Here is a 27,650-nt window from a genome sequence, read left to right as displayed (position 1 = left end):
AGGATATGGAAGAAGAAGTGACCAACTCACTGAACACCCCGGATGATGAGGCTGGGCCTCCATTCTTACGCAGGACACAAAGAAACTGCCACCGAACTGTAACTGGTGCAGTAAAGAACATGGGTATCATTCCCACCTAACAATGAAGGATTCAAGTTACAGATAAACTATGTAAATGAGGAATTTTAAATTTTAAGAGATCTGTGCTTATGCTTTACACAAAATGTAAAATGAAAATGTCTTCAGCTATAAAATAACATTTTCCAAGTAAAACAAATATCACAAATTCAAGGGCAAGACCACTTAAAACTGTAGGATGCCCGTGAAACAAAATTTTCAGAAAAATGCAGTTCTTTAATTTTCAAGTTAATAGTCATATAGTAACTTGAATTATGCAATTATTGTAGAGGTCACAGGAAGTCTGTCTAAACAAAAAGAAAAACTTTTTGATAATGAGAATATCAACTCAATGTACAATGAGGCCTTTACAATATTCATGATACTTGAAAACAGTTTATTTTAGTAGTAATTAAAATATCTCAATTTTATTCATTTGTTTAGTAAGAGCTCTACCTCACAGCCTTAGAAATTCTGCCTAGACTTTATCCAAATAATTGTATTTGAGTTGACTGTCAAATTAATAAGCTTTCTTTAGCTCAATTTATAACAATGATAACGACCACTATTTCCTCTGCATTTTATTAATTATTCCTTACAATCCTAAGTGATGACCTTTTTTTCTTGGAGAAGAAAAGTGAGGCAAAGCACCTATAATAATAAACACCTACCATCAACTGAGTGCCAAGTACGGGCTGTGCATTGCCTAATGCTCTTTACACATATTATTTTTCATCTTCCCAATAACCTGCAAGGTAGGTGTTAATGTCATTTACAGATGAGGAAACTGAGAATCAGAAGTTAAAAGTTATTTCCCACCAGTATATTACCAGTAGTAAAGAACCAGGCTTTATACTAGCCCCAAAGGTCATATTCTTTCCAATTAAGTCACCTACTTACTGCTGAGGTGTAAAGTATATAGAAATTAGGAGTTATGGGCAACACTTTCTGTCACCACCCCTTCTTGCACCTGCTTAATTAACTCCTCTAATAGAACATACTCATCCATATGTGATAATAGTTCTTATACCCAAACTATGCGTTTATTCCTGAGGTTGTGGCTTTAAGGACTTTGTTTTAAAAAAGTTTATGATGGATCTTAAAAAAAAAAAAATTACGGGGTAAAAAATTTTGTATCTTTGTAAAAATGATCATATCTAGCTCTGCAGAGTCTTGAAAAGTGAAAATCTGACAATTTACCTGGTTGTTGTTGGTTTTTAATAAGGGCGGCGGAGGTTCATGATGCAGGGGTGAAGAAGCAGAACTGCTTTCACTATCGCTGCCGTCACTTAAGCTAACTCTGAAAAGAAAGAGAGAGAGGTCACATGCATCACTACAAACAGACAATTCTTAAAATATGCATGGAAATAGGTATGGAAAGTAAGTATTCCCAACATTAACCATTGAAAAGTTCATTTTATCTTATAGCCGCTAACAGGTATTGGTTCTTTCTTTGTACCCAGAACGCTGTAAAGTGCTTTACCTGCCATTTCTCTTTTCATGATCTCCTATTTCATAGATGAGTAAACTGAGACTTAGAGAGACTAGGTCACTCATCTAGGGTCACAGAGGTAAAAGTGGTGGCTCTAGGATTCAAGCCCAAGCAACCCAAAGCTAGTGCTCAGCCACTGTACTTTACTGGTGTTATTTATTCATTTAACCCCCTTTCTCCAGCTCCACCCACCTACTATCATCAAGCATGTTACTCAAGCTTAAAGAAGGTCAGCAAAATTAGTCTGTAGATTACTATTCTTATTTTCCTTTTCCCTTACCTCTTTGCTACAGATGGAAAAAGTAAAGTTACAAATATGGCTAGAATACAGGCTGCAGGAGTGGAAGCAACTGCTACAAAGAATGTGGACCAACAGCCCCGCACCACTGACAGCTCAGAGTGACATCTGAGGATCGGATGTGTGAAGTGGGCATGCAAGAATCACCACAGATCCTTTCTACTGTGTCACGATTCAAGGCTGTCTCTAGTTATGAACACTGGTAAAACAATTCATTGGAAATCTACTACAGCAACACAAAGAAAACAGTGTGTTTGGGATAACCGGTTTAAAATACAATGATATCTTTCAACAACTAAAGACAATGAAAATACCACCTCCTCCCCTTTTTTTCTTTTAGTCAGAGTAGGAGATATTTCTTTATTCTAGTCTGCTGAATGAATGTATGCCGTCCTTCAGTGTTTGCTCCTTCTCTCTGGTTATACAGTAACCTAATATAATATGCTTCACAGAAACAGAAAATGCTTTGGAAATCAAGATAGGTTTTCTTTCCCTCTGAATAGGCAATCACATTCTAGCTCTATAATGTATTCAGATACACAAGATACAAGAAAGGAAATGAAAAGGATACACTGGGACATTCTTTTAGCAAAAACTGATGGAACTTGTTTTTCTTAACTAAATTACATTAATGAAGTGTTCAGTTGAAGCGCTGCTTTAAAATGCTTCTTGACTGAAGTGGGAGGCTGAGTATTTAAACTGATTAAACAGTTGAGACTTCACAAGTGCACTGAAGATCAAATGTTACACTGGCGCTGCCGTGCCAGCAGCACATGTCAGGCGGGGGGGAAAGAAAAGCGTCCCCAACAATGTGAACCTCCATCAGACAACTCACAAACCTATATGATCTGACCACCCTGACTCAGGGCACAGGGCAGTAAGTGGGTGGGCAACAGCTGATCACAGAATGTCCAGATTTTTTTGAATAACAACTTGAAGAACTCTATAAATAGCTCATGTATTTTTCATCAACTAAATTTGAGAGCAGCCAGTGGTCAGGATTTTGGCTGGTGTAAATAAGTTACTTAAATGCCAGTTTCAGTTCATTTTGAGGTTTTTTTTGCCCTACCCAGTTTCATTCTTGACAGATAAAAGACTTCTAAAGGGAAATGTTATAAGGCAAAGGTCATAAGGTTCCTTATTTTCACCCATTTAAAAGGAATACTGGCAGGTGAGTTTGGGAGACAAGGTAGTGAAAGATGTATTGAGTAGGGCCACAAGGAAGAGTCACTGAGAGATCTGATAGGGCACATATCCTAAGGAAGCTCTTCTCAAAGGACACTAAGGAATTGCCAATTAGGAAGCATATGGTCTGTCCAGTTTCGGTTAAGACAACATTCTTTTTAGGGGCTTCTACACAGTAATGGATAATGGGGAAAGATTTAATACAATATATTATAAATGTAATTAGATTTTAAGTTCAAGTAGATTCGTTTTCTCTGCTCAAAACAAATTGAAGTAAGCATGCCTATTTGTTTTTCCCATGATAAAGAAATAAAATCCTTAAGGCAATTAAGTTGACTATTAATTATAAGTGACATGAATTACCATCTTATAATGTGGAATTATGCCTCACAGCATTAAAGCTACTTAAGGAACCTAATTGTCAGCTCACTTAAAAGGAATTTATTTTCTGGAAAACAGACACAGGTGATCCTAGTTTTAATTAGGTCACACATAACTCACTAGAGCCATTCATAATTTCTAACTACAAACAGCTAACATATTTCTTCAAGTTCTGAGACTATCTCCAGCAAGAAATCTACACAAACTATTCAAATGAAAACAGGTTTTATTTGAACAGTCAGTCCTGCCACTTGGCATACACTTTCAAGAACAAGGTCTTCTACTATAACTTTTGCCTATAAAGTTTTTAGAGGAAAAGCCTCTTTTCTCTGAGAAAAAGGAAAAATAGTCCCCTGTAAAGATGAGCATAAGCATGCCAAGGTGCCCTAGCTTCAAATGAATGTGACCAGCTACTGCCCCCGGTTTGGTGTTTCACACCTTCGCTGCAGTCACACCAGCATGTCTAGTGGAAAGGGATGACTCCACAGCAGGGAACCTCTCTCCTGCCAAGACACTCACCTGCGACTTCGGCTGCCTCCTCTATTTACAGGTCTCTCCATTTCAGAGTCATTGTCATTATCCTCCGCCTCATCTGATTCCTCCTCATTGTCATCGGAATGCAGATCTTTCATGATAGACCTTAAAGGACCTGAGTAATGACAGAGAGCCACAGGCTGTCACACATACTATTTCAAGCACACTTAGCCATATTAGACACAGGGGGATGCTTACCGGCACTGAATATTGGTTAAAAAACAATCATATATTTATACAATTTACAAGACAAATTTGGTACAGTTTCTGGAATGCAACCTCTGCCAAAACACTATTGTTTTCATAACAGATTCCCCAAAATATTCATTAAAGAATCTCTATTTTCTAGGAAGCTTTTTCTGTGTATTTTTCTTCCCTAAGAATAATTATACCTAAAAAGAAAAAGAAAGATCTATTAGTAAATTGAATGTTTTGTTAGGTTAATCCATGTATTGAAAAGTTGAGATTAATAAATCACTGTGGTTGTAACTTGTTCTTGGCAATGCAGCCTTTGTGTGGTAGTTTTTGATCTATTAAGGTTTAGCTGTTCCTTTTATTTCAAGGTCAATTTCAGGTCAAGCAAGCATTTCAGTCAAGTTCAGATTATAAAGTATTTCGGTTCCATAGTGTAATGTCCTATCTCTGATCTTTATATTGATCTTAGACACAAGGTCTTGTTGCAACAATTTTAAACAGCAAATTTTCATTTTACTTTTTAAGAAATTCCTGGCAAAATACCAGCATGTATTAACATAAATAAGACTATAATAAATCAAGTGCCCAGAAAATTCAAGACAGTACACCCAGTATTAGATGAGAAGCAAAAAAAAAAAAAAAAATCAAGCCATAACTACTTTTATTCTAGCACAAGACGGGACTGAAAAAACACACATACAAACTCTTTAGTGCAGCTTATTTTCACTTTACTATGCTAAATGTGGTGAAAGCCAAATAGATATTTTTAATCTTAGAAAAGATTATAATGCCAATCAAGAAAGTAAGAAAGGCACTTTCATTCCGGATTAGGCAATTCCTAAAGTCTAATCTTTGATAGGAATATCTAAGCTATCACTAACGCAGTTCTAAAATAAGTATTGACTCCCTGCAACCTCACATTCTGCAAAACCCAGATTTTTCTGCTTTTGTAGTAGAGGCTTATTTCTTTGGAAGTCAGTGGAACAAGACTTCTGAATAGGCAAAACAATTACTGTCTTTTATTTTATTTTTTTCCTAGAAGCTTAGCCTTAGTCCAAACACACACAACAATTTAATCCTTTTCAAAACATACAAGACCATCAGGAATTCAGTGCGGTCAATGAAAAGGGTGATGTTCAATGTGCTAAAAAACAAATTATTCTTTAATAGTGACTCATTTTTCATATAAAAGAAAAAAGAGCCCATATTTAATGATTTTTCATATATACAAAAATAGAAATATAATTAAGTGTTTTACTTTAAATTTCTTTATTCTGAGTTCAAGTTAACACTTGATCATGAGTAAAAACTATATTTAAAAGCCAATTAACATTTGCTAAAAAAATAAGTCTATAAAAAAATAAATAAAATGAAAGATGTCCAGGAAGAAGAGTAAAAATCTATTTCTCTATGTCAAAGCCTCTTAAGCCCAGCTTTTGCTATTGTATTTCCTTTGGGAACCTTGGAATGGGTTGTGTCTATAATCCTTTTGTAAAATGGGAATCCGATGGCAGGGACTGGAAAAGGGAGAATTTCTAGACCCTGGCCTCATATATCAGAAAAATACTCCAGTGTATTCCTAAGGGAAATAAATACAACTGCATAAAAGCCAAGTTATCATTCAAATAATAAAACAGTAGAAGATAGGTCATAAATCAACTCATTAAGACGTTTTATGAGAAAAATGTCTCATAGTTTGCCTGGGAGATGTTGATACCTTGTTGCCTGGTCTGGGACGGTGTGAAGCTAGAGCTGGAGCTGGAGCTGGAACTGGCAGGACTGGGTTGTTCAGACTTTAAAGAAGAAGAGAAAAGTACCATCAATAAATGTATGGGACACTACACACCTAAAATTGAAAACAGAGTTGTTCGAAGCATTCTTTGGAAAAATGACTACACATTTCATTAAGCAAAATACTAACACAGGAGAATCATATTGTCCTTTTTGTTTTGTCTACCTTATTTTTATTAGAAGCAGAAACGAGTACATAAACTCAAGGATGATGAGATAAACACCTGGGTAACACATGAGGAAAGGACTTGGCTTTGATTTTCTGCTATGTTTACTGCTATACAGATCTCTTTCTAAGAGATACCTTGATTACCCTTTCTGCAATGTTTGATTGACTTAACTGGTTAAAACATAGTGGTAATGAGGCCAAGGTCATTAGTTCAATCACATTATGAGCCAGTTAATTTTACTCTGGTCCAAGGCCATGACCCAACCCTAACCCCATTCATCCACAGTTCACAAGTGGAGGCCAGTGTCTACGGTGAGACCCAGCCAAGTCCCACAAATGAGTCAGGGGAAAATGTTACCGTTTTTAAAAATTCCCTTTAATTCCACAGCCTATTAATGGCAGGAAAGAGTGTCATACACACACCCCAATCTCTTGCTGTCAACAAATTCTCCTCGTCCTTTGATACCCAGAACAAGTTCTACATCCTCTTGGACCCACCCAACTCAGTTCTTCCTTCTCTAACCCACCAAAAATGTGCTTGACGGATCATCTGTTTGCTTATTACGTATGCTGTAGTATTGTGTCTTTTCTCCTTCAGACAGACTATAGATTTCCAGCACTTGAAAAAGCACGGGTCTGTCTAATACTTCTTGTTATCCCCTCATGCTTAACATAATGCATTGCATACAGCAAGCACTCTACATGTGTGACTAATGACACAGTAGACCCTCTGTTCCACCATCTACCGCAGTTTTTATGAGAGACTTCACAGCAGGTAAAGCAGGTAAAGGTTAGGCAGAGCAGATACATGGACAGAAGTGTGTAAAGAAATTGATCATATGACCAACACCCTTGAATTTTACATATTTAAGGCCAAATTTTAAAATAACTTAATAATGCTAATAAATTTGATTGTAAGAGTGGACTACTTCTGTCGCATTTCTAATGTGCTCATAGTTTCAACTACATACTCATGTTATTTGGGAAATATTTGAGGTGAGATCTTCACATGTATAGGACATATGTTTTTCCTTCCCTCAATGGGTGGCCAAGTTGGAGGACAAAGAGCACAATCAGAAACCACTAAATGAGGGTGAGAACCTCAGTTCGGTTTTATTTCAGTTTCTCATCACTGATTTTTTTCATCTCCCCTCCCAGCCCTGAACTCCCATCCCCTTCTCCCTAAGTAGCACCAAGCTCTGCCAACTCGGACACAAGGAAGCACTTTCAGGCATTCCTAATACACACTTCACATCCTCAGGCTGGATGGGAAAACAGGTGTCAACAATCTACCACTCATTCTGCAGGAAAAGAGCCAGACAGGGTCTCTAATGAGCAGCAGGTGGCCCACCAACCCTTTGCCACTGCAAGATTTACATGAGAATTGTAGTACAATGTCTTACACATCACTGTTTGCGGTCCACAAAGAAGAGGTGGTTTACAAGTACCAATGCCTGTGTGAGGTGCTCTTCACTTCTGTTGAGTGGCTTCCACTGTTAAGCCCCAATGGTGAGTTACACAACTAAAAGGGTATTCAGTTAGCATTTATGTGGAATACCCATCTGTAAAACATTTCTCCCAGGGTTTGCAGGGTTTTCCTCTCCAAGTTGCTCTTTTCAGTCATGAAAAGTGCCTGCAAATGGTATTATTTTGATAGCTCTGGAAACCATTTGGAAGCCAAAAAAGGGGTTTTCTTACAGTGAGCAGAGAGAGCTCTAATTCCCCATCCTGCCTGAGCAGCACACATTGTGCTGGTCTTAGAGAGGCCATTCTGCTAGACCTATTTGCTGAGAGTGACATTGACTAGGACGACAAGAGAGGACAGTGGCCAGCTCTCCAACGACTCCCCAATAAACTTGACCTATCTGTCTCCAGCATCATGCGCATTCTAGAACCAAACCTGGAGGCAGCCTTCTTTTAGCTTCTTACCCAAAAACAAAGTTAATAATTCCACAGCTGCTAATCATCAGAAAACAAACAGTAAACAATATAATACAATGAGAGAAAAGGCTTTTTATCCAACATTTATGATCAACGTCCTGCCATGGCCACAAAGCATTTGAGAAGATTTACAGTAGAAGACACAGTAATTCTATAAGGATATTTAATAGAAAGGTTAAAACAAAAGAGCTGGACATAGAAGGATAAAATGTTGAACGGTGGTGGACAAAGCAATGTTCTGGAAGCTTTTGGTGGTCAAGAAAGGCATTTGAGAGCTGCTGGGACTTTTAAAATGACCTAAGGCAATGAATCTCACACTTTCAAAGCATTAGAATCACAGAAGGACTTGTTAAAACACAGATGCTGCCCCACCCAGGAGTCCCCAATTGATTCAGCAGTCAAGGAGGTGGGGGCAGAATCTGGATGCTTACAAGATCCCTGGTGATGCTGACGCAGTGGGTCCAGGACCAACCGCATTTTTGAGAACCACTGACCGAGGACCCAGAGATTGATAATCACAGATACTCATCACAATCAGTTGGGAGAAGTCTCTACATGAGGAGACTCTTATTTAATAGGTTTGAGATAAAGATCCAGGCATATTTATAAAAAGCTCAACAAGTAATACTGATGAAAATGCCAGCTTGAGGCCACCGATTCTGGGTCATTCAGGGTTTTTTCCTAAATGCAAAAAAAAAAAAAAAACTGTTTTTTTTTGAAAGAAGTTTAAATTTAAGAAAGCACAAGAATATTAAAACGTCGTGAGAAAAATTAGAAATGTATTGATTTATCCAGAAGCAGCATCCCTCCATGCTCTTCAAGGTGTTTTGCAAGAAAGCACCCTGACAGAACAGTTACCACCCAATGAAAACATTTATGAAGTACAGCCGTGTTGTGGTAGACAGACCTTAAACTAACTTAAACTGACTAGTAAGTACAGAATTCAGCTGAATGTTAACTGCTCCAAAAGCCATTCCGCCAGTAGAGGAGGCTGACACTGTCTTACATTTCATCAAGTCAAACCAACAGCCCTATAGCTCATTTTAAGTGATGTATTTTATTTTTTAAAAATCAGATTTACCCTCTTAAAACACAAATCAAGGATGATAAACTGCAGAAGGTTCTGTACTTTATCAAAAAAAAATCACCATAAACAGGGCTAGATTAAGATCTTCACAGGCCTTAAGGATTGAGAAGATACAGTATCCTCCTTTCCTTCATATCTTAAGAAACATTTAAAATATGTATTTGTGTCCAGATGTACAGGCTTGGGCTTGTATGAATACTCAACCAAAAATTAAGAGTGAGGAAGTCCAATGAGGTTCTGATGTTTTTCCCTTGCTAATTTGATATTTGTTTTTAAACTATCAAAATTCTCCTCCCTAAAAAAATGTTTTACTTCTTCTTGCTGATGCCCTAACCACGTGTTTAGATGATCTACCAGGTAATCAAACCCTAGCCATGAAGTTTCCTTCAATGGCATCCTCCACAGTGATAAAAGCGTAGGCATACCTCGTTACATTGTGTTTTACTTGACTGCACTTTGCAGAGATTGAGTTTTTTATAAATTGATGGTTTGTGGCAACCCTGTGTCAAGCAAGTCTATTGGTGCCATTTTCCCAACACCACGTGCTCACTTCATGTCTGTGTCACATACTGGTAATTCTCACAATATTTCAAACTTTTTCATTTTTATTATGTCTGTTTGATAATCTGTGATAAGTGATCTTTGATGTTACTATTGTAATTGTTTCAGGGCACCACGAACCCCATCCATATAAGATAACAAGCTTAATTGATAAATGTTATGTGTTCTGAATGCTTCATAGACTGGCAGTTCTCTGTCTCTCTCTCTCTCTCCCTCTCCTTGGAGTCTCTCTTCCCTGAGACACAACAATATTGAAATGAAGCCAATTAATAAGCCTACAGTGGTTTCTAAGTGTTTAAGTGAAAGGAAGAGTTGCAGGTCTCTCACTTTAAACCGAAAGCTAGAAATGATTAAGCTCAGTGAGGAAGGCATGCTGAAAGCTGAGATAGGCAGAAAGCCAGGCCTCTTGTGACAAACAGCCAAATTATGAATGCAAAGGAAAAACTCTTGAAGGAAATTAAAAGTGCTACTCTAGTGAATATATGAATGATAAGAAAGCAAAATAGACTTATTGTTGATATGCAGAATGTTTTAGTGGTCTGGATAGAAGATCAAACCAGCCACAGCATTCCCTTAAGCTTAAGCCAGAGCAAGGCTCTCTCTTCAATTCTATGAAAGCTGAGAAAGGTGAGGAAGCTGCAGTAAGTCTGAAGCTAGCAGAGGTTGGTTCATTAAGTTTAAGGAAAGAAGCTGATTCTGTAACATAAAAGTGCAAGGTGCAACAGCAAGTGCTGATATAGAACCTGCAGCAAGTTATCCAGAAGATGTAGTTGAGATCATTGATGGAGGTGACTACACTAAATAACAGATTTCAGTGTAGACAAAATAGCCTTCTATTGGAAGAAGATGCCATCTAGGACCTTATAGCTAGAGAGGAAAAGTGAATGTCAGGCTTCAAAGCTTCAAAGGACGGGCTGACTCTATTATTAGAGACTAATGACTTTAAGCTAGTGACTTGAAGTTGAAGCCAATGTTTATTTACCATTCTGAAAATCCTAAGGTCCTTAAGAATTACACTAAATCTACTCTGCTTGTGCTCTAGAAATGGACTAACAAAGCCTGGATGACAGCACACCTGTTTATAGCATGGTTTACTGAATAGGTTAAGCCCACTGTTGAGACCTATTGATCAGAAAAAAAGATGTCTTTCAAAATATTACTGCTCACTGACAATGCACCTGGTCACCCAAGAGCTTTAATGGAGGTATACAAGGAGATGAATGTTGTTTTCATGGATGCTAACACAACATCATTTCTACAGCTCAAGGAGTAATTTTGATTTTCAAGTCTTATTGTTTAAAAATTACATATCATAAGGTTACAGCTGTCATAGATAATGATTCTTCTGATGGATCTAGGCAAAGCAAACTGAAAACCTTCTGGAAAGGATTCACCATTCTAGATGCCATTAGGAACATCTGTGATTCACAGGAAGTCAAAATATCAACATGAACAGCAGTTTGGAAGAAGTTAACTCCCACCCTCATGGATGATTCTGAGGGGTTCAAAAATTTAGTGGAAGAAGTCACTGAAGATGTGGTAGAAATAGCAAGAGAACTAGAATTAAAAGTGGAGCCCGGAGATATGTCTGAATTCCTGCAATCTCACAATAAAACTTGAACAGTTGATGCATTGTTTCTTATGGATAAGCAAAGAAAGTGGTTCTTTGAAATGGAATCTATTGTTGGTGAAGATGCTATGAATATTGTTGAAAGGACAACAAAGGATTTAGAATATAGTTGATAAGACAGTGGCAGAGTTTGAAAGAATTGATTTCAATTTTGGAAGAAATTTCTTCTGTGGGTAAAACGCTATCAATAGCATCTCATGCTACAGAGAAATCTTTCATGAAAGGAAGTGTCAACTGATGTGGCAAACTTCATTGTTGTCTTATTTTTAGAAATTGTGACAGCCACCCCAGCTTTCAGCAACCACCACCCTGATCAGGCAGTAGCCATCAGCATCCAGGCAAGACCTACTACTACTTGCTAAAGGTTCAGATGATCATTAGCATGTTTTAGCAATACGGTAAAGTATATATGCTGTGTTAGATATAATGCTATTGCACACTTAATAGACTACAGTATAATATAACTTTTATATGCACTGGGAAACCAAAAAAAATTCATGAGACTTACTTTATTGCAATATTTGGAACTGAATCCACAATATATCTGAGGTATGTGTATATATGCTTAAGAGTCTAATTCTACTGCTTTCTAGTATGCTTTTGGAAAGACTGTTTAAGCATTAATTTTTCCAATAGAGTGAGGGCACTGAACCTCATATAGAAGTGATTATGATAAATTGATATAATAAAGTAAAAATTCCTAACCCACTGCTGTTATAATGGCAGCTAATCAACATTTGGTTGCTACTATTATTTACAGTAGGTCACAAACTCCTCTATTGCCTAAAATCAGATATATCTTTATGACTAAGATAATGGGCCTACCAAGATTTGCAATGCAATCTTCAATATTGAGTGGCTATGCAAAATTATCTTGTAATGGATTTTCTACAGAGTATTGTTTTTGTCCAAGACAAGTAAGAAAAACCACATGTTTACAACTCCTGGAAGTGTTTCAAAAGAAAGCACCTGTCAATGTAGATCACACAAGACGATTTGCATAACTAGCATCATTCCTTACATCGGGAGCAAACTTCCTCCTTAAGTAAGAGAAGTCAGAAGAAGTTCTGTCTTTTCTAACAAGCAAATATATTTATGAACAGAATTATAATGACTTGATCTTTAAAGCAAAATCAAAATACAGTAAAAGGAGGGGAATGACATACACCTTTCTTCAGTGAAAAGGGAAAGAATACAGTATAACTAAATAGAAATTATTTCAGACATATTGCTGTGTTTTTCACAAAATTTCTCCCTCATCTAGAAAAAGAAAACCTATAGCCTGAAATAAAATTTTCTCTTCTTCACACAAATACCCAGAAAGACCATTTTGAAGATGAGTGCTAATGGAAAAAAAAAAAACCACTAATGTAATATACTTTATTTACTTCTCTGTTCAATTTTCATCATAACTGACTGAAGTACTAGATTCTTGTCAGTTTAGTCCTTCTTTCATAAAAAAATCTTATATATTATATAGCTTTTTTTTGCTATAACATAAAAATATTACTTAAAATACTATCTCATTTAGTTTCTCCTCTATAAGAAACTGAAAATACTCAATTTTAAATATACAATTAATTTTTTAAAATGTCAAAACATCCATGCTAAACAATTGTGGAAAATGTTCTTCATCATATGAGTGAAATCTATTTTACCAATTCCCATAAATAGGTATATATTGAAATGGCTAGCTATGCCAATAAAAAGTAGTTAAGCAAAAACAAAAAAAAATAAATATTGAAAAATAATAAAATATCACTTCGGTTAAGTTAACCTAATAAGATTACTGCAAGAGTGAATTGTTAAACAAGAAAATTTTATTTTCATTTGGTTTTATATTAATACCTGCTTCAAAAAACATGCTAAAATAAAACCTGGTATATGAAAATAAGATAGGACAAACAGTAACTCTAACCTCTTAATGTTTCTTTTGTATAGCTCTATGATATTCCTTATTTCATTTGCTCTACCATGAGGAAGGTAGGTGCTATGGACTAAATTGTGCTTCTTCTCTCCCCAAAATTCATACGTTAAAGCCCTAACCTCCAATGTGATAGTATTAGGAGATGGAACTTTTGGGAGATAATTACATTTAAACAAGGTCGTGAATGTGGGGCCCTCATGATGGGATCATTACCCTTAGAAGACGAGATACCAGAGAGCTTGCTTCCCTTCTTTCTCTCTCACTCACTATATTGAAGACATGGCAAGAAGGCAGCCATCTGCAAGCCAGGAAGAGAGCCCTTACCAGGCTTTTTGACCTTGGACTTCCCATCCTTCAGAACGGTTAGAAATAAATTCCTGTTGCATAAGCCACCCAGACTATGTTATTTTTTTATGGCAGCCCAAGCTGACTATGACACTAGGACACATTCTTAATTGCCATTTTACAGATGAGAAAACTGAAACACAGTAAGATTAAGTGACCAGGGATTAATATTTGGGTGAATTAGAATCAGGTTTTCTGACTTCTAACCCAGTGTTCTTTCTACCACACCTATTAATTTAGAAAAAGTGTAATTAATTTAAACCAGTGTTCTGAACATACTAACACCCTTTTATAATGTTAGTGTAAGGGAACAAAGTTTTCTACATCACTGTGAAAGACAGAGTGAATATCCCTCTATCCACAAGGAATATCTTGTGATCCACACCCAAAGCAAACTAGTGGTAAAACAAAACACTTCATCCCAGGGGCTTAATGTGTCTGAATCAATTGCTTTTAACATTTGTCCAATCAATACTACAACGAATCCTGGCTAGGAACCTCACTAGTTCAATAAGTTTTGTAAAGGAAAGCAGGGAAGTTTCTCCTCTGAACTGCCCTGATCCTCTTGACACTGGCATTGATTAATAGGACCAATGAGCACATCGGGCAACACAGTATACTCGTTTATTTTATTTGCCTTCAAAGGTGATACACCCTCTCTTCCTAACTCTTCAGTACAAAGTCCTATGACATCAGAGAAAAAAATACAGATTTAATGCTTTAAATGATCTGTTAACAGCTCTTTCTCTCAAAACAAGGTGAAATGGGGAAAAGGACACTACACTAGGAAGCAGCAATGTTTACTGCAAGACAACTACTCAAGTCTGTGACCACAGGAAGACTCTACGTCTCTTTTTGGCAGTCTCTCTCCATTTATATTATGACAACACTAATGAACTTGATGTTAAATTCGAATCATATTTAGCCTCTTGGGCTCTTATATTATCAAAAGCTACTGTTATACTCATCAATTTCTGGTAATAGAGCAAGATACTAAGAATTACCCTCTCAACTGTTCGTAAAATAGGAAAGGTCCTTATTTCTGTTCTATGTCCAACTTACAGATATAAAGTCATCCTGGATGCCAAGATAACTGGCTTTATGTTGAGATGCCTCTATTTTTACAATTGTATTCTCTTTATTCATTATTGTCATCTTCACTACTATTATTAAATGCTGTCATCATTTGGACTTATCAAGCCCTGAGAACACAAAATCTCATTAGGAAACAAAATGGCCTTGGGGAACAAGAGTCTATAAATCTCTCCGTAAGACCCTTTTCCACACTTAGGAATGGCTATAATTTTCTTTCAGCTTCCTCTCTTTTAAGCGGAAGAGCTTCAAGTCTTTTATCTCTCATCACCAGTTGTACTTTGAAGGCTGCTACTGACTATTGCAGCCAGAACATGTGCTCTTTTAAGAAATCTAGTTGTTGCAAGTTGGTGTATGTGCCAGATGTGTTCTGAGAGATCACTGGCTGAAGAATCCTTGTTAAGAGCTTTAGGAATGAGAAATCATTTGGAAACAGACCAGTCACAGTCATATCACCTGTAAGCATGATACTATTCTTTGAGCAAAAATTATGTGCATAGAAATGTTTCGTGACTGGCCATTAAATATACCACTTAGTTGTAATGCCAGAGATATACCTTTTAGCTGCTTTTTTCCCCTTCTCTTTTGTGTGTCTTAAGGGTGGTGGGTAGAGAAAAAGTTACAAGTGAGTGGGTTTAGAGCTGTAATGCCTCGCAAAAGAGAAATAAGAAGGGAAAAGTATTTCCTGATAGAACTACTCCATAATTAACTGTTATTGGAGCTTACTAACGGACATCAAAATACCACTGCTCATCCACAAAATCTGGAAACTGCTGTCAGAACAACTGTTCAGTCACTTGTGAAATAACCACCTGTGCAGAGCACAAGAAACTTAAAATAATGGAAAATTACTGTTGCATTCTCTACATTTATAAGGGCAACACTGAATTGCATAAAGTCCTAAAAAGTACTTTATGTGTGGCTACAGGTCTCAGTATTGGATTGTAAAATTTAAAATATTAAAGTATATTTTGGATGATAAAATTAAAAGTATTAAAGTAACTTCAATGGAATGAATTCAGGAAATAATAAAGGTGATAACTGAAATGAAATAACTAACACATAGATCTATGTGAAGAGATTATCTTGACAAGACATTTAAATGCATTTCCTTACTAATTTTAGACCTATTTAAAAAAATGGATTACTTTAAAATGTTCATAAAGCATCTGATTGACACCAAGGGAATTTTATAGACTTATACAAACATCAAGAAGTTGTATTAATTTTAATCTTTGGACTATCTTACAGAATTTTCTTCCTTAAATGTGAAGCTTGCACTTACTATCATGGCAGTGGCATTAACAGTTTATTTTATTGCTAAGATCTTATTTTCACGAACTTTGACTTCCAAAATTACCAAAATCCACTGAGAAAATGTGTTGATTAAAAGCTATCTAATCACCACCAGGTCAAAAATGTAACATTTTCTCATTATCAGTTTATACAACAGAGATTGTTGATAGTTGCAAGGATTATTTCTTTACAAGCCTTATATCTTACTAATTAGAATAACAGTGTATTTTCCAGGTAACATACTAGAGCTCTTTGCTCTTTCCAAAAGGGAACTTCAAAGTTCATTGGGTATGAGTATACACATATATGTGTACACAGACATGTGGAAGATAATCCATAGTAGTAAAAGAAAATAATATAATCTCTATTCATATTTTTTCTGTCTCTTCCTTTTAAATTTTCAATTCTTTGTATGTACTTTCTGGTACATATATTAGAACAGAAACTATTATGATTTAGAAATGTACATGTACTGAGGATACATGTCTACTGAGAAAGATGAGTTTTAATACCAACTCTATAGATAATTATCAGTTTTAATTCTATAATTTACTGCTCAAATCTTAATTGTATCACATAGATTTCAAGTTCAGAAGTGATATGTGCTAAATATATAGGCCATTATCATTATAATTTACTCAGAGACTATCCATATTTTTTTTATTTTATAGTATTTTGTGCTGAAAATTGACTTAGAGCTTTAAAGTTTAATTTTTATGTTAAACAGAAATACTGTAACAGACTTCCTTATTGAAGAGGCACCACAAATTTATTTAAAATATTTTAAAGTGCACAGACTTCCTTAAAGCAAAAACCCAACACAAAATACTTTACACAATTCCCCTAGAAATTTGAAATTATCTTCATTGTAGCTCCATTTGAGACTCTACTTATATAATGGTTACCAAAATTATACAACATTAAGTGAAACTTTATAAACAGCCTAACATCTAAATATGTTTATACTTAACATTTTCTTTTATTTAAAATGTCAAGTCCTAATACAAAATGTATAAAAATAAAACTATTTTTAAGAAGTCTCCTCTATCTTAATGAAAATGAACTAAAATAGCAAAAACATGGCACATTTAAAAAACTGTTCTCATGTGAAAACATTAGGAGGTGGATTCTTTTGTTCTCAGTGTCGCCCCTTAAAAATGTGGCATTCAGAATCACATATTCCCTATTAGTAATATTAGATTCCTGTCAAGAATAGGAGGAATGCCGCTGCTTATAAGGTTCTAAAGAAACCTGCATTTCCATGCACACATCTTATATAAGCCTAACAGTTGCTTTTCTTCATAAATCAATCTATTGTTGCACTTCATAATGAGAAGGCAGATTTACTGCCTTTTACCGCCTTTTCTCACCATCAGAAAGATGCCTATTTGGGTAACAGAACGTCTCTCTTCTTCAAGGGTGTTTGGGATTAGGGAGGCAGGGGCAAGAACCTTTAACATCTGCTCCCTTCAAATGAATGACACCTCTAGTTCTCACAGCCTGGACGTTGAAAAGCAAATACCCTAACTTGATAAAATTCTCTAACTTGAAGAAACGTAACACTTTAAATACACTAAAGTCAGATCTCTAAAACATACATTTGGGATTTAACGGTTATACTGTAAAACCGTAAAACACAGAATTCAAATTGTTAACGGTGTCGCTCCAATGCCACAAAATCACCATCATAGTTAGAACAATTCGAGTTTAAAATAAAGATTTTGGATTGATCATCTTGAATTTTCTTCAACTCTAAAAACAAATCTAAAGTATTGGCTGGTAAGACTTTAATCCCTTGAATCTCAATATTGTGCTGTAATAACAAAATAATTTATAATATAGACTTATATTCTTCTGTTTTTATTTACTTAATTTTTCCCCTTAGGGAGAAATATTTAAAGATTACGAACTTTACACTTTAATTTAAAAACAAGAGAAAGGCACTTGTCAGCATCTAATTCCTCACCATCTGCCTTTTAAAAATACACACGCACATACTCACCCACTTACCCCAGTTAGGTTTAACATTCTTAGCAAGTAAGTAGATCTTGATGGATCTAAACAGAAGTTTCAGTAATCATAGTTCTACTTTTGGAAACACAGCTATCTTTAAACAGGCATCATGATTCCTACTAGCAAATGTAGTCAACCATATATTTAAAACAAATAGATACCATCCAAAACAAACAAAAAAATAAATAAAGTGGGTCAGGTACTAGATTCAAGAAGAATCTCTATTTTTGAAGAAAACTAAATTATGTTTTCTGCCCATGAATATGGAGTATTGCCCAGTGAGCTAACACTTCTTGTTACTTCAGGCTATCTTTTGTCACTTAAGCAATGCTTTCTGACAGTTTTACAGGCTGTTATCCCAAAGACTTCAGTATTTATGGCCTTTATTCACTTGGGCTTTCTGCTCTTATCCATTGGTTACTAATCACTAAATAGATTTTTTTTTTATGGGACTGAAATTAGCTCAAAGGATGTCCTTCAACAATGGCAGCTCAGGACAACACCGGCTAAAGGTCTTCTCCTTAGCCTCTTCCTCTCTCTCCTCAATTTTCTCTTCTTACAGACAAGTTAATGAGGGTCCAGATCCACCTTGTTCAATTAGTGCACTAGCACAAATGATTTACAGCATTTTTAGAGGATGGTTTAGAACTGTTTCTGAATTGATCCTCAGAAACTCATTCAATTTCAATATCTCAAGAATGATTTAAGGACCTAACTCGTTTTTCATCTTCACAAACAAGAACATGTCCTACTCGTAGAATCATTTTTCAGGAAAAGTTCACTCTATAAACCTTACTATATGCACACATACATGTACGATTCAAATATGTATATTTTAAAACCTCAACCCATTTAATTTGTAGCATGCCATTCAAATTTTTCCCTACATGGTAAAGACTGCTCACTACCTCTTTATCCACTATGCTTAAAAGACCAAGGGATGAAAACAAGTAGAAAACATAGATCTTTCCTTTCACGTAATTTCATTTGACTTAAACAGCTCTTTAAGAGATTGGTTTTTATCTCATGAACAATGTGAAATGCGTGATAGCACACATCCTTTTTTCCAGCTGGCTGCTAGAAACCTGAAAGTCAAATTAGTCTGGAAAGTGGTATGTTCTTACAAACTAAAAATGTAAAACAAAACTAGAAATATTGACATTATTATTCTCATGACTTTCCTGATGAACTGAGCAAATTGCAGAATTCTCAGAGTGTGGGCTGAGAAATGTTGGGGAGGCAGGGCGAGACCAGCTTTGAAGAAGCACTATGGCTTTCACTTATTGTTCTAAAATATAATTTACTAAATATGACTCTTCCCAGAATGAAATGGATTTATTATGATCAGCTTCTGTTTTCTCTGTAATTGTGATGAAATGAAATTTCAAAATGAAATGCTCCCCCAAAAAGTGTTTTAAGCCTTTAGATATTTCCACATCTGGTAAAACTCATGTGTTCTACCCTATCAAAAAAAAACAACTTTAATTTATTGAGATTAGCATTTACATGCAATTATATTGTCCATTTATATGTAATATTAACTATTTGAACACCATGTGATTGCATTTATGGAGACCCACATGACAAATTCTCCCTGAATATAATTCCAGGAAAATTTATTTCTGCTGATGGATGTGCATGCTTTCTGATATTCTAAATGAAAAACTCCATAACTGCCATATTTCTCTATGAAAAAAATGGCAGACTTTATTGCCCATGTGTGAAAATTGCCTAACTGAACAAATGCTATATTCTTTAAATTTTGTGGCTACTTATCTTGTCGTATAAATTAACCTGTAGGCCAACCCAAATTCTATTCAAATAGGCACATAACTATTAAATAATAAAAATTAAATACATACACATGTGTAAGAATTTACACAGTAATACATTTTTTAAAAATTTAATAAAATAACATTTTAATGTATAATAACTAATTTTTACCAAATATTCTACTGGTTAGATGATAAGCGGTATTGTTTATCTTTTTTTTTTTTTTGGTAAGTTAAATTTTGAATTGTTTGCTTTTACATCTAAAAATATGTGAATGGGGAAAATATTTTGGATGTATGACTTTTCAAAACATGATAAGCTATATAATTATGAAAAATGGAAGAACAGCATTATTCTTTTCTGAATGAGAAGATTCATTTCAGATTAGCAAGCTACTTAGAGGTCTAATCCTTAGTTTCAGTTTCTCTAAGAAAATAAATTTAGTAATACAGTCATGAGTACAAACACCTTTTTAATATGCATTTTAAAAATTCACTGGTAGATAAAATATGTTGTAAATGCTGTGAAGTCAGAGGAGAAGGATATCTTTTTTCCTATTTTAAATGACTGGAGAAAAAAATGCACATCAGGGCCCCATTATACACTGAGGTATTATAAAATCATACCTCTTATTTATAAATAGTTCTCTAATTTTTCTTAATTAGATGAATGCATACCATATGAAAATTAGTAATCTAAAATTAGTAAGATTCTCCTGAATTTTCCTATAAATCAAAACCCTGTAGCTTTTACTTGTTCCATCCCTCTCACCCCCTTTTCATTGCCTTGTATAACATCCTAGAAGCTATCTTTCCTATGAAGTTACTACTCACAGTAAATAAACTTTACACACAGCTGATCTTTAAAAATCAGAAATACAGCAAGCAAAGAAATCATCCTCACCTCTTTAAAAAGAAAACAGAGTAGCCCTCAGGAAAACAGAAGTGCCCCAAAGTTCACGTGTGTCGGCAGGAATTGAGAGCTGTTAAGAATGATCCTTTTGAAAAGAAAGTCGTCTCCTCAGGCACCCACATGTATATTTAGATTAGATTGGCAGTTTAAATGACAGCAAACACATGGTCATGACTTCCCAATTGCTCATTCATCCAACACACACACACACACACACACACACACACACACACACACACACACACACAGGCTAATCAGAAGCAAACATCCACCCCGAACTGTTTTAGAAACTAGCTTCTTCTATCTGATACTACTGTATGTGTGGTAAGCAGACATTCTGCTAGAGAGATCAGATGTCAAACACTTAACTCTCTCTCCTACTATATACCCGGATCTTGAATCACATTGCTTTAGTATTCCAGAACATTTTTCTAAAGTTGGTCTGACATCAACTTGCGTCAACTTCCCTGCTCTAGCCTGTAGGGTTTTATGAAGCACAGAGTAAAGAAATGACTATGTAAAGGTTCCAGGATCTATTTGTCTTACGGGCATTTTAACCGTAGGACCTGCTCAACCTATCAGTAACAGCACACACTCCTATTCCATAAACAGGGCAAGGTCACTACAGAGGATCACATTTTCTTGTGCAAATAAAGGGTGGTGGAGTTAAAAGGTAGGGATATAGAAAATGAACATTAAGCTTCTATTCATAATTGAAGCTTCAGTAAAATTTTCTAGTAAATAAGGAAAAAAAAAAAAAAACACAGACGGCACTATTTGCCAGCAGCTGTCAACTACACCTACAACACTACTGTGTGTAGGCATATATACTGAGATTTATATATATTTAGTGAGAAGCAGAAAGCAGATGCAGCCATCAGCTCTATGATGGAGGGATTACAAAAAATGCCAAACAATTTTGAAATAATTATAGTTTACTTTTGGCATGAACTTTGCATTTTAATCTCGTCAAATATTTTGAAAATTCTAGATTAATATGGGGGTGGAAGGAATGGAATAATATAATGATCCAGAGCTCAGGTTCTAGAAACATCAGACCTGGTCTGAATCTCAATTACACCACTTTCTAGCTGTGGGACCTTAGCCAAGTAACATCATTTCTCCAGGCCTCGGTTCCTTCATCTCTAAAGTGGGGAAATGGAATTAATAATGGTGTCAATTCATATAGCTAATGTGAGAATGTTGATAACACAAAGCAGTTAGGACAGAGCATGAAATAAATTATGACTAAATATAGCTACTATTATCATCAGTAGGAATAACTGTGAAATTATGATAGAAGAAAAGTCATACCTGAGATCATTTGGCTTACTACCTCTCCCCTATGACAGTCCCCCCAGAAATACATGTGACACTTCAATAAATAAGGCAACTTCCTTTAGAATTTATTTTCTCTCAAACTTCTCCTGGAACAAGGAGCTGATGAAATGCCTAGTTCAATGCCTGATATATAAGACACTCTAGAAAGAATTTCTATACAAAGAGAATAAACAAAAAGGAGAATTAAAAAGTGATTGTTAGTCTAAGTACAGATCATCTACAGGTAGGAATGGCCTGGTTAAGTATTACAATAATTAAGAATTCACAGAAAAAAGAAAGTGAAACTCATTTAAGGCATCCCATTATTTGAGACTGAGAAGTTTTTCCTCCTGAAGAAAAATGTGGGCCCCAAGAGTCTCAAGGAAAAGATCCATTTAAAGAAAATACTAATATCATGATACTGTTCTTGACAGTTCATCTCAATTTCACAGACTCACACACTCCTGCCGTATGTTAACTTGTCTTGGTAGTACAAAGACAAAAACAGATGGATGCTGATTGCTTAATGGCAGAAGTATTTGTCCCGTAGTTTTTGCTAATTTATGAAAGTATTACAAAGGAATTCAGAGGTGGGGTGAAACCTCTAACTTAATTGAAACTTCTTTATGTTGTCTGACAAATTAAGATTGTGAGTAGCCTTTATTACTTAATGTCTGTTCAAGTGGTATCGTCAGTGTCAATTATTTCTTTTTCCTTTAAAAACCAAAATCACTACATATATGCAGTTCTTGCACTCCTAGTAAGAGATTTTGTTACACACAGAAAGAAGTAAGCAAGTTTGATATACTTAAGAAATAAGAGTATTTTCAATGTTAACGCTATCCAAAAACTTGTTCTTAATGCTCAGTCTGTACCTATCATTAAAATTTAATATAATCTAACACAATTATCATCAATGGGATGCAGGTGTTAGATAATTATATTAGTATCAACACTACAGTCAAATTAACGTTTCTTCCCATGCGATGAAATTCTGATAAATATCAACTCGTTGGTTTACTGAATCCCAAAGATCAAAAGGCCTGCATATGGCACTAATAAATCAAATAGAGCCATCAAATCTACAGTCTGTTTTCTTTGGCTAAAACTGCAAAGTTTTACTTACAGAGCCTTATCTACTTCTAAAAATTCTCTGCCAAACCAAATTTGACTCACCAAGAGTACAGAAAATATAGTGCTCCCCAGCTGCACCCTCCTGGGGCTTTTGAAGTTCAGGGATACCATGGTGTGGTGGTCTAGATTATCGCATCTTTTCCTCTCCCTTGCCTTTTGAGATATCATAATCAACTATAATTCATCCAGAAAAGAAGTTACCTCTACAGTCAGACTAGAAGTTATAAAATACTTTTATTTATTAATAAAACCTACCATGAATAAAGGTACTTAACAAATGTCCCTAAGCACTGACAATAATAAAGAGTTCTACAAAACTTCTTCCTCGCTGTATTTAAATATCAGTAAGAATTCCTGAAGCTGGGAATTCTACTCAGGTATTTATAGTCTAATTAATCACTTTCTGATAAACTGACTCTAAACTTTGTGTGATGGTGGTATTATCTGAAACAGAAGGGGTTAGAAAAAGATAATATAAGATGAAAGCCCAGAAAAAATTCCACCATCATCCAGTTGATTTACCTAAGGAGACTATTTTGATAGATAAACCATTGCATTCCACAGTATTTCCATCTTGAAGAAAATGTACAAGTGAATGGTGGTATCATGGTGTTCATTTTCTTCTTTATAAAACTATTCTATACTTTCCAAAAATTTTTACAATAATGTTTGAAATATATGAACAAAAACAACAAAATATTTGTTCTTGGTTCAACTGGGAACATCCTAAAGCACTAAGAAATACTCTCTTTTCATGCCCCAAAGGATTGCAGAAAGACTTAATAATCTGTCCTGAAACACTGAAATCTCAGCTAAGAATTTTGGCTCATTCCCCATGCTCCCAGGTCATGACAATTAAAAATGTCTCTAGACAGTGCCAAATGTATGGTAAGGGCAGAGGAAAAACACCATCTTAGGTTAATGTTTTCTTTAAAAGTCACCTACAAGAGTCTCATATAATTATGTACCATTGATTGACATAGCAGTCCATTTTAATAAAGTTCTAACTTTGAGACCATCGTGAAATGATACTTTTGGTCTGACAAGATCCATTTTAATGGTTTCTCTCTGGCATTGATGCCAAGGCATGCTGCCTTCTGAGATATTTGCATCCCAGCTTTCTCTTTAGTAAGCTGGCCTATCACTCCACTCTGTGGGATAGCACTGCAGTCCCTTAGATTGAAACCAAATTCCCACTTCCATTTGGCAATGCCATTTCTGTATTTCACATACAGAATGAGTAGAGATGCATGCCACCCTGCTGACAGGGTCCAAAAAGCACCCTATGAAGAAACATACTTTATATAACATTATCGGAAATGAAAAAGAGCTTGTAATTAGAATCAGTAAATATAAGAGCGGCGTAGACCAGGCATGGTGGCTCACGCCTGTAAATCTTAACACTCTGGGAGACCGAGGCAGGAGGATTGCTTGAGGTCAGGAGTTCAAGACCAGCCAGAGCAAGAGCAAGACCCGATCTCTACTAAAAAGAGAAAAAAATTAGCCAGGCTCGCCTGTAGTTCCAGCTACTCAGGAGGCTGAGGCAGGAGGATCACTTCAGCCCAGGAGTTTGAGGCTGCTGTGAGCTAGGCTAACACACCATGGCACTCTAGCCCCAGCAACAGAGTGAGACTCTGTCTCAAAAAAAAAAAAAAAAAAAAAAAAAAAAAAAAAAAAAGAGTGGTGTAATCAGTCAGTTTATGTTTAGGGAAAGTCTGTTCTGTACCTGAAGTGACACAAAATAATGTTTGGAGAAGAGTTTCTAAGGCACAGAGTAGGGAGAAGTACCATTCAAATACCTCTCTGGTCAGTAGTCCTAAGCCCTACTCCCTTAGAAGCCAATAAACCCAAAGTCTGACAAGTTAGCTTCTAAAATTTGTGTGTTTTTTTTTCTTCTTGGCTATAGCTTTGCTAAAGAAAGACCAACAAGGAGTTGGTCTGGTTCCTGTCATCAAGATTTGTTTGGAGGCTTAATCGCTGGAGTAATGAACCTTGCAGGAGTGGACAAAGCCTATTTATAGAAGCTTTCAGCTGCCACAGACATCACTGGAGGTGACAGACCTCATTCCGTGGATGCCCCAAGTTTCTATTCTAAAGATGTGCTGGAATGATACAGCCAAGTGAATATCTGACTACATAGAATATTCCAGATCCCCAAAAATTCCCTGTAAAAAAATGCCAACTGCCTTTTATGGTATTGGCCACTCTGCTCCTATGGTGAAAGCCAGGATATTTTCTGGATATACATAAAATTCCAAACTGTCCTGAACTGAGCCTTGATAATGAATTACAGGCCCACTAGTACTATCTGGCACTGTTTTATCCTGATATTCATTATTCTTCAATATAGAAATACTGCTATAGCTTTAATATATTAAGTTGGCCTTTCATGTCCTTTCCATTCCTAGTAATTCTACTATTCTACTTTGTGCTTTGTGTGTAAGTTATCTAAATATTTGTATTAGCCACTTTCCCCCACAATCCTACTAAATAAGGATGAGGATAGAAAATATGTCTTTCTTACTTTGCATTCTCTATAGCAGAGGTCAGTGACCTTTTCCTGTAAAAAGCCCAATGGTAAGTGTTTTAGACTTCAGGCTGTATACAGTCTCTGTCAGAGCTACTCAACTCTGATCTTGTAGCATGAAAGCAGTCATAGGCAATATGTAAACAAATGGGCATGGCTGTGTACAATAAAACTTTATTTACAAAAACATGTAGTGTGCCAGATTTGGTTCACAGACTACAGTTTTTGCTGATCCCTGCTCTATGGGTACTTAACACAGCAACATCATACTTATAGTAGGTAGAAATATGACAAACTTATGGTTTACCATTTTATTTTCCTTAGTCTATTTTTGTTAGGAACACAACATACTTTGTTTTTGTAAAAAAAAGGGAAAAAACTTATTGACCTCACTCACTAGCTATGCAGTCTTTATTCCTCGAAAGAGTAATGTTCTGACCTTGTCCAAGTTGCTCAGTTACTGTGGAAGATGTAATTGAGATATATTATCCTGAAAAGTGAGTTTTCATGCCAATTATATTGTTGAATGTATACAAATAAAATTCTCATCAATAAAATAAATTACTCTTTACCAGATAGCTCTTCTGACACAGCAACACCTTGGAAAAAACAGTTGGAAAAAAGTTACAAACTTAGAATTCCCAAGCCACTGCAAACCCCTACCGGAAGGCTATCTAAAGGTCACTCCTTTAGCAAGTACAATTCATTAATTGTTTCCAAAGTTCAAGTATTTTAAACAAATAAATTTAATTTTTATTTTATTTTATTTTATTTTATTTTATTGATTGAGTCTCGCTCTGACACCCAGGTGGAGTGCAGTGGGGTCATCATAGCTCACTGCAACCTCAGACTCCTGGGCTCAAGCAATCCTCCTGCCTCAGCCTCCCAAGTAGCTGGGACAACAGGTGCGTGCCACAATGCCAGGCTAATTTTTCTATTTTCAGTAGAGACAGGATCTTGCTCTTGTTCAGGCTGGTCTCCAGCTCTTGAGGTCAAGCAACCCTGCCGCCTTTGCCTCCCAGAGTGCTAGGATTACAGGTGTGAGCCAGCATGCCCGGCCACGAATAAATTTTAGATATCTGGAAGCTCAAGTTCTATAAACAGAAATACAGGACTGGCTCCCTTTCATCGGGGAGGGGGAAGGTTATAATGTCACAACTGCCCCAAATAACACCTAACCAAATAAAATAAACATGCGCTTTATGGTCAAATTGACATTTATGAAGATCAACATTTTGATTCTCACCTAAAAGAATCTTTAACCAAATCAATTCTTATATAAACCTGAAAACAAAAATGTAATCAAGTACTGGATGAGGAAGAAAATTTGTACTTGATTGCTTCTTTTGGGCACTTATTCTAATAAACAACAAAACTGAAGAGTCAGCTAGAAAGAAAAATCAAAGGTTGTGGAAGAAGATGGTAGAATTTGTCTTTTTTTTTTTTTTTAAAGAAAGCTGCTTTCCCCAAAAAGAATATCCCATTAAAAAGTAACAATAAGAAGGTAATTGCCAAAAACAAAAAAGTAAACAGGAAGGGAAAAAAAAATTATTCCAAAAGATGGGATCCTTCAGGACAGTTTCTAACAAAACTTATATGCCAGAGAATGGAGGAAAGGGTTATGCCCACCAACAATAAGGATGTGGGCGAGACCATCTAGTTTACCTTGTTTTCTGCAGTGAGAATATCAGTAATAATTGATACAATGAGACATTCCAATGAGGAGAAAAATAACATCTATGAGAATTCCCCAAACCTTCTCAAGATGCTCAGAATTAAATAGGAAAATTACACTAACAAAAATGTCAGAAACTTAATAACACATTATGTAAAACTACACTGAATCCACATAAAAACTTGCACTCAGCTGTTCACAGTAGCATTATTCACAATAGCCAAAAGGTGAAAATAATCCTAACGTCCATCCACC

At 35.7% G+C, this 27,650-nt stretch overlaps 1 protein-coding gene across 2 annotated transcripts in view; it reads right to left on the bottom strand.

Annotated features, from left to right (window-relative positions):
• The window catches only part of MLLT3 (MLLT3 super elongation complex subunit), a 248,489-nt gene that overhangs the window by 17,064 nt on the left and 203,775 nt on the right, over positions 1–27,650 (bottom strand). For both annotated transcript variants that reach the window (XM_045563658.1, XM_045563659.1), the window contains exons 6-8: positions 5,920–5,995; positions 3,993–4,122; positions 1,318–1,417 (exon numbers count right to left, since the gene is read on the bottom strand). In XM_045563658.1, the coding sequence (XP_045419614.1) occupies positions 1,318–1,417; positions 3,993–4,122; positions 5,920–5,995 (306 nt within the window). The remainder of the gene's footprint in view (positions 1–1,317; positions 1,418–3,992; positions 4,123–5,919; positions 5,996–27,650) is intronic.

Source organism: Lemur catta, chromosome 10 (genome assembly GCF_020740605.2).
Source record: "Lemur catta isolate mLemCat1 chromosome 10, mLemCat1.pri, whole genome shotgun sequence".
NCBI classification, from domain to species: domain Eukaryota; kingdom Metazoa; phylum Chordata; class Mammalia; order Primates; family Lemuridae; genus Lemur; species Lemur catta.
This window is presented reverse-complemented; position numbering and strand designations above follow the sequence as displayed.